General features: G+C 33.5%; 1 protein-coding gene across 1 annotated transcript in view; it reads right to left on the reverse strand.

The window, feature by feature from the left end:
* LOC128985893 (insulin-degrading enzyme-like) overlaps nucleotides 1-13285 on the reverse strand; it is a 154939-nt gene that overhangs the window by 71828 nt on the left and 69826 nt on the right. Inside the window, 2 exon segments of the mRNA XM_054405868.1 lie at nucleotides 1844-1939; nucleotides 12868-12970. Of these exon segments, the coding sequence (XP_054261843.1) occupies nucleotides 1844-1939; nucleotides 12868-12970 (199 nt within the window).

Genomic DNA, 13285 nt, shown 5'->3' on the forward strand with positions numbered 1-13285 from the left:
CATAGCATAGCCTAGGAATAGTCCTATACAAGAGCTGTTAGCAGGAGTAAACTATGCTATTTTTTCAATCAAAAAAACTTATTATATGGCAAAAATTAAGTTTCATGTTATATGGAGATTTTTTCGTTACAATTATCATGTAGTCTAGGCATATCTTAAATCTCATCAGGCAATTTCCTCTTTGTTAATTTAGTAAACCTTTGAACAATCTTCATAATCTAACCAAGGAAGGGCTTGTGATGATGAACCACAATCAACAGCTGAAGCTAGACTAGCTTTCTCATTATTTTAAGGTTTAGCGTTGGTTTCCATTAAAACCCAAATTGAAACACTACCAATATAATAAAGAAACTAAATTGATTACTAATTTCCCTGTCAATCACTTGCAAGCATTCTATAGCTTCTCTTGTCACCGGTAACGTGGTAACGTTTAAACATCGTCTGCAACTAGCGATTTTATTTTATCTGACAGTAATCATAGAGTAGTAAATTAAGGAAATGAGAGCCAAAAATGTGGATAACACTCATTTAATGGCCTCCATGTCCACACAACGTTGTAATAGGGAATGAAACGGCTGCAACCAGCTGTATGAAGCCAAGAAAGTAGGCTTAATTTTTTTGAAAATCTCAGTTTGAAAGAGGTTGTTTCACGTAAGGTTGAGGTTATGGTAAAAATCACTATCTCAAACAATGTTAATGTAGCGAGAAAAGTAGCTAAAGATCCGCTACAACTACTTTAAAAATGTAGCTAGCTACAGCTAAAGCTACAAAATCTTAAAAGTAGCGTAGCTACAGCTAACGCTGCAAAAAAAGTAGCGCGCTACTGTAGCGTCGCTACTTGGTAGCGCGCTACTTCACAACACTGGAGATATGTTTTTTGAAACTCCATCTAACTTAAGAAAAAAGTAATTTTACTGTTATGAAACTTTCCTAAAATTATAAAACATTTAGGCCTAACCTCTTTGTTGACAATTACTTGCTGATGCCGAACCAGACAATCAGAAGTAGTCTTGTTACTCAATGACAAAAAGGACAATAGGAAAATAAAAGAACAAGATACAGATCTGTACACTATATCAGATATTTCTTTTCTTTATAATTTATTATGTAAAATACTAAAACATATTTTTAATTAGGTATGGAATAAACAATAAATAATTAAACTAGTACCTCTGGATAAATAGTCTTTCTTTTGGCTTTGTTTTCTTTGCACTGTTGCATCACGGCTTTTGTCAGTAGATGACTGGCTCTGGCCAGTGGCAGTGCTGAATTGCTCTGTTGTGTCTTTATTCTTAAACGTGAGCACAGGGCATTCATTAGGGTTGGCGGCGCCCAGAGCAAACGTGGTCGTGGCGCCTCCTCCCCCCCCCCAGTAGTAAATAGTTGCATTCACATATTTTAATACTATGTTAATACAATAATAGCCGCAGCACGGCACCCCCTCAGCCACAACGCCCGGGGCAGCTTGCCTCAGTTGCCCCCCCCCCCCCCCCCTACGGACGGCCCTGCGTGAGCAAACTTATTATTTTAATTCTCATTCATTTGAACATTTTAATTCCTCTGCAATAATAGATATAATATAAGAGTGTTTCTTTGAAAATAAATTAATATTCTTTTTTTGACCCGACCTGGGCCGGAACAAATCTCTGACCCGACCCGGTCTCACAGGGACCTTCCGCTGGCCCGACCCGAAAAATTCGGAGACCCGCAGACCCCTAAAATATATGTATTATATTAATCGTTTTATTAATTTATGATTTGAACTAATCAAGCACTGAGAAAATTTAATACATTATCATAAATACTACAAAAAGCCTGATAGAAAAAATAAAATAATACTTACATTCTCGTCTCTGGGTAGAATATTAAAATCAGTCGGGATGAACTCATTGACTAAAGGTAGATGTAAGGAATCACACAAACTTCCATCGCTCCAGTCCTATTGAAAATATTTAAGATTACTTAATTTATAATTCTTGTTTTAACCCTAGCAGTGGCCAACCGTCGTCTGGTGACGGTTTGACGTTGATGCTCAGAATGGCCAGCCGTTGTCTGGTGACGGTATGGGCCAAAATTATTTTAACGTAAAAAAAAAACACTTATAATCAACTCAGATGAGAATAATATATATACCATTCGAAAGATCACATTCTGGACTTTCGTTTTATTACATAAACAAACCCTGTAGCAGGTATATAACAATGTCACGACAATTAGAAATCAAATGAATTTTTGGCGCGACACGACTTTAGCAGCCGACCCTTGGGAACTGGCAAAACACGTCTTGTTTGGCATTACCCTGCTCAGGTAATTATCGTCTTGGGATGTTGCGGGTGGTACCACTGGATAGCCATTGATTTTATCTTCATTGCGGTAGTGATATTTTAGAACTAAATATTGATTATGTTTTTTCTATGATTTTATGAAAACAGCTGTTTTCGAAATTTATAAAATGGCCAACCGTCGTCAGGTGACTGTATGGAAAATACAAATTACATACAGTGTAAGTTATTATTACTAGTCATATAATATGTCATTTTGAAGAGGAAGAAATGTAGCTTGTGATAGTGGCAGCCCTGCGCTCAGGGTTATTTTCGGTTTCTCACTAAGACGACGAAAGTGTGTCACTACTGTCAAGATCTCATACACAAAGTGCCTTGTATTAGCCATTGCGACGCGATTGCGTGTTGTTGCCGGTGAGTTTTCGCTCTCGTTATATCCACGATTGATTACTAAACTCTTTATTATTTCGTATTATTTGGGAAATGTGTATGTGTATATAACAGTAATCTTCATGTATTTTATTACGCATGAATATTTACTGAATAGTGTCAAATTGTGTTTATAAAAGGTTGTATATTTCTTTTGGTTGTATTTTGAGGTTTTCCGTTTATTTATATTATTATGTCCCTAGCACGTAAAAAAACAAAAATGTTTACCCAACATGTTATAAAATTTTATGTAGGTAATTGAATACACTACAAGATGTTTATGTTGGTTTGAAGTAAAAACATTTGGTACAAAAGTTTTATACTAAATACTATGATTTTTTTTCTCACAAAATCGCTAAAATACAAAAACATTATTTAATTTATAATTTAAAAATATTTTTACCATAAACTTTATAACTTTTTTGATTCCTTACTTCATTAGCTTTACAAACATGTATATATCATTATTAGTATACACATATATTATATAACTTTTTACAACACAAACTAACACTGTACGGTTTTCAATTTTTTCGGTTCTCCGTTTGTTATTATATTTCGCCCCAAAGACTTATAAAAAAAATATTTTCTAACATGTTATATTTTTCTATGTAGGGAATTAGATTGTCTACAAAATGTATAAATGAATTTACCATTAAAAAGTCCGTAGAAAAAAAAATACCAAGGCCGCTTTTGAAATTTAAAAAAAATCAATTTCTTTTTATTTTTTTTTACTTTACCGAAAAAATAAACTATCTAAATCATTATTATATTACTATTTCTAGATTCTCCTATTCTTCCCGAACAAAATGAATATGAGGTCGGCTAGGTTTACTTGTACGGTTGAATTTTTACGAATTTTCAAAAAAAGGTCTGCAAAATCGCCCAAATGGGTTGGCCATTCCCCACTTCTAACATTGGCCACTGCTAGGGTTAATAAAAATTACATTAAAGGAAAATTTTTCAGAAAGGAGGAAAAACTCACTATCTATATCCATCTATCTATACTATTATATACAAATCTAATGGTGTATTTCTGTTACTAATAGGCGTAAAAACTACTTAACCAAATGGGCTTACATTTTACAAAAGCTTACATTATACCTACCATACCAAGAATGGTAATAATAGAACCACACTCACACTTCAATACTGACTGTGGGCTTTGCCCCTTTAGCTTTAAAAGTTCTACTAGCGTCTAGACTGCCAGTGCAAGTCCAAGGAACGGAGGATCGTGGATCAGATCATACCGGCGCATCAGCATAGCTTATCTAACTGTTCGCGGAAAATTGTTATCTGTATCACTGTTGCTGTCAAAACGTATAATTTGTAGATTAAATTTGAATTAAATATAATTAAACTATCAAACCTAACCAAACTAACCAAACTTGCTGATAATGATAAACTCGAATGAAGGTTTACTAATCGAAAAATAGCTCTGTTCTAAAAATAAAAATTAAAAATGTCTCAAATTCAATTTTACAATCTTTTAATTATAAAATTAAACTGTCATAACCTAACCAAACCAACCAAACTTGCTGATATGAAAAAAATTGTTGACAAAAAGTTAGTGCTCCCAGTGGGATTCGAACCCGGCACCATCAGATTATCAGCCCGACACGCTATCCACTACACCACAAAGGCTCATGACTCAGTTCGGTTCAGTATCGTTGCAGTAATGGTTGACGTCACGCCATCGGCACTGAGCGGTGGTGGGGGGTTTTTCGATCTGATCCACGATCCTACCGATCGGCCGTTCCTAGGAGTTGCACTGGCAGTCTAGATGCTTATAAAAGTTCTGAGGTGAGGATTTTAAATTTTAAAAGTAAATATTGATTGGTCTCCATGGCTGCAAAGAGAATAGTCACAATGTTTAGTTTTCGTTTGACATTTTAATGTAAACAAACTTGAACTGCCAAATTGCATATTTCACAATTTCAGACAGCTGATCCAAAGAAGTTAAATATAATATTTTTTACACAACTATGTGTAGGTTTATTTATTCTAAAACTAGCTGTACCCGCGGGCTTTGCCCCGTTTAACTTCATATGTGAGCTCGTTCGCATGGCTCAATCACGTCCTGGTTGAAGTTCGTTCGCTACGCTCACTCACCTTTTTGGTTGGAGCTCGTTCGCTGCGCTCACTTGCCTTCAGGTTAGCTAGTTCGCTACGCTACCTCGCCTCCGGGTTGAAGTTCGTTCGCTACGCACACTCACCTTTTGGTTTCAAATTAGCTGTTGTCAAATATTAAAAAAAAATAATAGTGCTGCACTCTGTTGGTTATCCTTGTACCTTTAATGCTATTGAACGTCATAGAACAGAACCAACTTGTTTAATTGAAACAGCTGTTATGATTCATTAATTCCATTTAAATGTGAGTACTCATTAGATTAACATGGGAAACTCCAGAGCCACTGGGGCGGAGCCCGAGAGTCCGATCAGAATAAAAACCACTTAGTTTTCCTATTTAATGCCTAAAGAATCAGTGTACCAAATTTCAGCCTACTAGGTAAATGGGAAGTGGGAGAATTAGTGATGAATGAATGAGTGAGTGAGTCAGTCAGTCAGTCAGTGAGGGCTTTGCCTTTTATATATATAGACTATGTCAATGATTTGATTATAGAAATAAAAAAAAAATTCTATAACCGATGCTGTTAACTCAGGCTCTGCTTTCTATAAAAAAAGTTTAAGTTATGAAAATAATGTTATTGATATATTTTCATGGAAACAGTATGAAAATTAAAATGTATAGATATTTTGTATGCATTTGGATTTATTATAAATTTGAACTGCTTAACATGTGTTGGATTAACTTGACATAGTGTGCACTTCAAATTGACTTTTTTTATAATATAAATGGGCTGTTGGCCCGTCCTACGTACAGGAAGTGAGTAGTCAACTAAAACTGAAGTTATGTTAATATTTCCATTTCTAATCCAAGCAAAGTTTAAGCGGTTAAACATTTATTGTAAACAAAAAGCTGCCAAGATGAATTAAAACATGTAAATATTGTTATTTTCCTATTCTTTCCTCAAAAAGTCGAACAGAAAAATAATTTGCATAAACTTTCCTCTGAAGACTCGGGGGCAGAGCCTCAATTTGTATACATCAGTGGTTATAGAATCTTTCTCATTTCCTATAATCAATGTCAAAATCACAGAATAATAAACAAACCAGATAGTTAATTAGAATATTTTTATATTCAACCAGCTGTTAGTTAAAACAAACTATATTGCACTAAAACATACTTACAATTTAAAAGAATGATCTAAAAAATAAATTAGAACATCTACCATTTTACCATGTATACCTATTTAAATAGTCTGTCATCCTCTTACCAATTAAATGAACGTATCAATGACTATAGCATTACACATAGTATAAATAAGTCAACCCTATGCATGTCATTATTATCCAAATTCTGAATTTGTGTCACAAACGCGTAATGTTTACAGCTGTTACGGCAAATAAATAAACCCTGTCATGTTTCAATATTATAGATATTATTTAGGTAAATTTAGTAATTGTTATTTGCTACACCTTTGCCTAAAACTAAAGAATATGATAAATAACTAAATTGTACGCCGTTGATTTTTGTGTTCTTAAATCTGTGGTATGTGTGTACCTAACTATATACAATATAATACTATATAACAAAATATAAACAGAAAATCAAAACAAGTGGAAGAAATTCCAATCACATTTTTTATTTACAGTGTGGGGTGAAAATAGAGAAGATTGCACAATACATACTTTTAATCGAGTTTTCGGCCACGAGGCGAGCACTTGTTTACTTTATTGCGCTTGATAAATTTATTTGTTTTTTGTTACACCACTGATTAAATTAAACCAAGGAAAATATTATAAAACTAAGCTGTACACTGTTTTTTGTTTCTAAAATCAATTAAAAATCTGTAACTATTTTTACTTAATGGTAAGAGTGAAAATGTTAAGGCTATGGAGTTGATTAAAAGAACTGGTTTGTATATATTATGTAATTAGGCCTACCTTAGGGCTATGCCTTATAGATCTATAAAGCATTTTTTAGTTAAGCGCAATGATTGGATTTCCAATTATTCATAACAACCTTTTCGATGACAATCCTTGTTAACGGTACTTTTCCCTAGAATACACGGTCTACCTACTCAAGAAATGAAATTACAAACGTCCAAAAACCCAACGTTGTGTGATTTTTGTCACATTTCCTTCTAATGTTAATAGATATACTAGGGGTGGGCGAGTAGTGATTTTTCAATTCGAGTCGAGTCGAGTATTTGAGTAAAAACTCGAGTATCGAGTCGAGTCGAGTAGTTGCGCGTTAAGTAGGCCAAGGCCCAGGGGGGGACAAATATTGGCATGTTATTTATTATTTATTGTATTGTTGACGTAGCCTATTGTCCTGTATGCACTGAATGGCCTAATAAATCATTTGAATCATTTGGGTTTAAGCTGCGGTAGTATTTTTAGCATCTTGCTTTTCACAACTTAAAAATTCTAAGGTTACATTGTTTTGCAGGCTAGGCCTATGGCAAATTTTCTACAAATAAAATTGAAAGATGTAATGTTCAAACAAATAAAATATTAGCCTACTGGAATTTTTTGTTTTAAATGCTTAAGTTATTGAATAATATTTTTTCTACAGTTAAGTTAGCCTAACTTAGTTTTTGTCTTTGCAGAGAGTTTGCAGCATTTTGCTGAAACAAATTTCATCCTAGCCTAAACCCTGCCTAGGCCTAAATAGGTAGTTTAAGTACTTATACAAAATTTTCTAAGTTATATGGTTACTAATTATTAGTACCTCCTACCTTAGGCCTAATACAAAATTTGGCCTAGACTACTTGTTGGTTGCAGCATTAAATTATTTAGGCCTTCACATAACTTGTTCTTGTGTGTTTTATTTTTCCTTGCCTTTAATTCCTCCTCACTAACATGATAATCAACCTAACTAACTAACTTAATAAGGTAACTTTAAGAATTAATTTCAATTCAAATAAGAAACAGAATTTATAAAAATAAATTTATTTATAAAACAGAAAACTAATATCAAACTACATATTGTATCACAAGTTAAAAACATCAATATGCAATTAGGTATTTAAAAATAATCACTTAGATAAGCACTTCATCTGTCTTAAGTTTAAAGGTTATGGGTACTAGGGCTATCCTCTTCACTCAGTACATTTATAAAAATGATCAAGTCACTCGTCTCTGACAGACTGAAAATATCAAACAAAAACATAGTAGGCCTATTATCTCGAAATAAAATCCCACATTAAACACTTAATTTAAAATGAAACACATTTCACTGTAGCCCGGTATAGCATATTTGGCCTTTCTTTATAAACTCACATTTTCTAGGTTAAGTTACAATTCAAACTGTCGTTATCATGTTTCTGCCACCAGATTGAAAATTGCACAATCAAAATCACAAACAGAATATGTTTATTTTACTTTCTATTAAACTTGCACTAACAATAGTTATTTGTGCAACTAGTGAGAAAAGTGAGCAATTGACTCACTCGAGAGAAATCCTTACTCACGAGCCGTAGGCGAGTGAGGAATGGTTTCTTGAGTGAGGCAATTGTACTTTGAACTCTAGTTGCACATTATACTTTTCCTACAGTTACCATAAAACAAATAAATTTGTGAAGAAACATAACCTATTTTTACACAGAAGTGAACTTTTAATATAACATTTAATGTGAAGTGACAAATACAACAGTACAACAGCTGACCAGCTGATTTACAGCCAGTGCTGCCAACGTATTTCGCGCGCATACGACATTGCCTGCATGTTACGCGCTCACTATTTCGTGCCTTCACGTTGCAAATCTGGAGTGAGACAAAGTAATTAGAGTGAGACAATGTTAACATTGTCTCACTGATGAGCGAATTGGCCACTTTGCTTTCTCAAATCAGTGAGAGAACATGTAGCCTACATTGTTAGGTAACTGTAGGAAAAATCAATTTTATTTTAAGTTACAAATTCACTTCAAAGTAAAAACATTCAAAACTGACATTGACATAACTTCAATCACTCCAATCCATTGTTTTGTTGTTGTTACGCCAGCTGTCACCATATCTGCTCTCTCTCACTCTCTCTCTCTCTCACTCTCTCCTCTCTAGTCAGTCTGCTCATTCTGCTTCTTCTTTGTTTTCCCATCAAACAGCTGTTTTGCAGGGCTGACGTTGCCATATTTATCATTACACCATTATGGTGAATGTCGGTAAAATTAGCACAAAATTGCTATAGCTTTTATTTCGTAAAAAATAAATAATAGTTTGACTAATTTTAATCGTGTTTATGTAAACTGATTAGAAAATAAATTATACTTATAGTTTGTTTACGCCAATACCACAGTTGTAAAAGTACAACAATTTATCGTCCATCTGGCAACACTGAACTGAGTTTAAAGTGGAACTGATCTTTTCTTTCTGCCAAGATCCAATGAGATTGCGTCATTCAGATCCATCGATGTTCCTTGTAGTAACTTATCGGTTTGTAAAACTAAACACCAATACCGATTAATGTGAAAAAATATTATGCTACAACAGGTTATTTTTATTTGTTGTATTTCTATATTTTGGTATAAAATATTTTGTTATTTCTATATTTTGGTTTAAAATATTTTGTTATTTCTATATTTTGGTTTAAAATATTTTTATGGCAGTTCAAACTAAATCTGATACTGTACTTTACTTTATAATATCTTCAAGAATCGTCTGCCATTGTTATACTAGTCACGAGACTCCCTTGTTGACTATCGACTATTGCACTTCGATATATTCAATCAATGCTTTATTTCAACTTACTGTATCGTTATCGAGACGTATTGTTGACTGTTGTAGGAAAGTGAAAGTCTGTTTCTGTTAGTAGTCCTCTTGCTAGCTCTGCCGAATGACGATGGGTGTTAGTTGGACATTTGGTTTACGCTGGTCTAACCTATATGAGGTTAGATAGTTGTTTTTGTAGGAATGGGGATTAAATAAGGCATCGAAGTTGCATTGTTGGTGCATTGAAGTTAAAACTGGGGTTCCCCAAGGCTCGGTCCTTGGTCCCCTACTCTTTTTGATTTCTGTCAATGATTTACCACTTAGTATTGAGGGTTCTCAAACCACAATGTTTGCAGATGATACAACGTTCCTAACTGTTCACCCTGATCTCAATAGATTGAAGTTATCTGTAGAACATACAATGAAACAAGCTGGGGATTGGTTTAGTGCCAATAAACTCCTTCTTAATGTAGACAAGACACAACACCTAGTTTGCCATACTAAAAACAAAGATTTGGGCTCAGGTGTAATTTGTAAAGAGGTTAGGCCCATAAAAGTCCTGGGTGTGTTGATTGACAGCAGCCTTTCTTGGTCAGCTCACATTGATTTAGTATGTTCAAAACTGTCAAGAGTTATTTATTTAGTGAATAGGTTAAAAACTGTTGTTTCTGAGAAATATATCCGAGTAGCCTATTTTGCATTTTTTCAGTCAGTGTTAAGCTATGGTCTGATTCTCTGGGGTAACGGTAGTAATATAAGTGATGTTTTGTTACTTCAGAAAAAGGCACTTAGAATAGTAACCAAATCAGCTCCCAAAGACCCATTGTAGACCTTTGTTTATAAAAACTAGGATATTGACTGTCATTAACCTGTACATATATGTGTGTTTACTTGATGTTAAATTAAAATTAGGAGACTTGGCTGTTAGAAAAGATTTCCATTCTCATTACACTAGATCTAACTCTCTACTTGAAATTCCATCCCATAGACTAAGTAAATGTGCCAGTAACCATTCAATCATGAGCTTAAAGTTATTCAATGTATTGCATCCTGAGTCAAGAGCGTTGCCTGAGTTGGTTTTTAAAGATAGGCTATACAACTGGCTTGTTGAACATCCTTTTTGTTCCTTGAGTTTTTTTATGTAAAAGTTGTTAAGTTTTGATGTTTAATAGTTTATTTAGTATATTCTCCACCCAGCCTACAGCCTTCTTTTTACTTTTAAACTTTTAAATTTTTACCTGTCTGTGATATTAGCTTATTAATCTAGTCTGACTGGGTTACTGTGTAACCCTATTTTACCATAATATGTGACTATGTCTATTGCAAGATTGTTTTGCTTAAGGACAATAAAGGATTTCTGATTTCTGATTTCATCAACACACAACAAAATATAATTTATTAAATATGGGTGTAGAAAATCGTGAAGTGGCAATATTTATAACTACTCGACTCGACTTTTTGAGTAGTAATTACTACTCGACTCGAGGTCGAGTATTTGAAAAAACTTGAGTAATTACTCGAAGGTCGAGTACTCGCCCACCCCTAAGATATACCTATCATTGTTTAGAGAATACGTAATCTATTAAAAATAAAAAGTTGTTTGTATAAGGTTGTTTTTTTTCAAACTGACACTGATAAGTTTACATTAAAAGTTGTTCACAAATAAAGCAATTAATGGGAAATAACTTTGATTGCCGATAACTTTTTACGAGAAAATCCAAAACCAAGACATCAATAACCTTGATTAATGCATATAATTGGTCGGATGTAATATAGTTCGTAACTGTAAATTTTGGTTTTTGGTACTGGTTCTTTTAATCATAGAACCGTTGGCAAGAATCATTTTTACGTACCGACACATCACTGTAGTTTACAAATTAGTTATCATTGGTGTTGCACCTTATTTATTACAGGTGTATTCAATTTAATTGATGTCTTACTCTTAACTGTATAAGTTTTGCTTTTTCTGCCTGGATTCCAATATGTTAGTTTATGCTAAGAAAACTATAACGCGTTTTAGTAAAACATTTACTCAGCAAACCATCATGAATTGTTTAAACGCTTTATGTTGTTTGTGTATCAATAGTTCGTGGCCTATTTTGGTTATTTTTATTATAAATTACCAATCTAAATCGTCTATAGTACTTCATTTCATATAGTAAGCTGTAATTTCTACAGCATTTCGGGTCATCTTCGGTCCAAGCAAATATAAATTTTTATGATAAAATTTGATGACATTAACAAAGATTTAAAATACTAATTTTATAGATACTTTGTTATGCTTAAAGCGTAGCAAATTCCCTTTAATCAAGTTCTGTATTTTTGTGTGTATGTCTGTTGGTAACGCATTAATATCCTTATTTCTCAGTGTTTCACGGAAAGGACAAGAGCACCCTGATAATGAAAATGTCAACCCAAATAAAGTGTTAAATTGTGAGGTTGAGGTAGTACCTTAAAAACTTTTAACCATTGTGGAAAGTAACTTTCAATTATAGGCCTACCTTAGGGCTATGCCTCATAGCATTTTTTTGTTTAATCATTGGATTTAACATATGGACCAACACGATCCGGGGGACATATAACTGCGAAGCATTTGTTTTGGCTTGAAACTGTCGGATACTGTATTTGCGAAGGTTTAGTTTTGCCAGCATATTTGAAAATATGCAAACCAACTGCTGTTCTTAATATAAGAAGGTTTCAATTGATTACGATAAGATCCCCAAGCGTAGAACGGGCACACAGCTAGTATATCTATATATATATAATTATATATATATAAAAATTTGAACGAATAGTGTTTTTGGCCTCTGGGGACATCAAAATGAAAAAGTAAATCGGTCCAGTCCTAGGTCTTACCATGCCACCTATGGTAATAGCTACTTCCCTATAGGGAAATTTGCTAAAATTGTTCATTTACATTTAATAATTAGTAGTTTTGAAACTTCAAGATTAAAATTAAAAATGGCAAAAATGGCAAAAATAAAGAAAAAAGATATGTAAATAAGGGAGATGAAGGTATATCATGTATGTGAAAACGTTATTTGAAAATTTGCTAGGTTTTTCCATAGTAGACAAAACATACTCCCTCAGGGTTTTCTCATATCAGCCTACACAGGATTTTCAATTCAATCTATTTAAATAACATTAGGTTTAATGAGTACCTAGGTTTGCAGCTTCAAGGAGGCTAATAAAGTGGGTTTTTAGTAAAATATTTGTAACGTTACGGCGCAGATGGCAGTGTGGCACAACCTTTAATGTGTTGTGAGGGTTCTTCTTGCAAAATATCACAATCTCTGTCTTGTAAATTAATAAAAACATTAAAAACCCTATAAAATAACATATTGTAAATGCTAGTTGATGTTCATGCATCTTTGTAACATACCTTTATTACATCAGCAGGGATCTTTTCCAATTTATACTTGGTCCCATACCACTTTTCCTCTTCTTTTGTTTCACTTTCAAATTTCTTTCCAATGACAGCAACCCTGAAAGTTAGGACATTTATTTGATTAAAAAATCTTGGGTCTAAAAATATATTGTCACAAACTTTTGATCAACTTAGTAAAACTCAAAAAATAAATGTTACTAAAATCAACAACAATTGGTCCACTAAGAATAAATTATACAGAAAAAAGCCACCTATTTTAGTTGGGTGTCTTTGGTGAACATAGACCAAACTACAATATAGACCACACCTTTTCTTTTCTGCCAAGGTTGACTTAAGGTACTGTCCTTCCCACCAATTAATAATGGCCACTAAAACTGAACTAAATACAACTGACAACAATACAACATGGACT

Source organism: Macrosteles quadrilineatus, unplaced genomic scaffold, assembly GCF_028750875.1.
Source record: "Macrosteles quadrilineatus isolate MER2022 unplaced genomic scaffold, UCM_ALF_1.0 Scaffold_2__2_contigs__length_208266976, whole genome shotgun sequence".
NCBI classification, from domain to species: Eukaryota; Metazoa; Arthropoda; class Insecta; order Hemiptera; family Cicadellidae; genus Macrosteles; species Macrosteles quadrilineatus.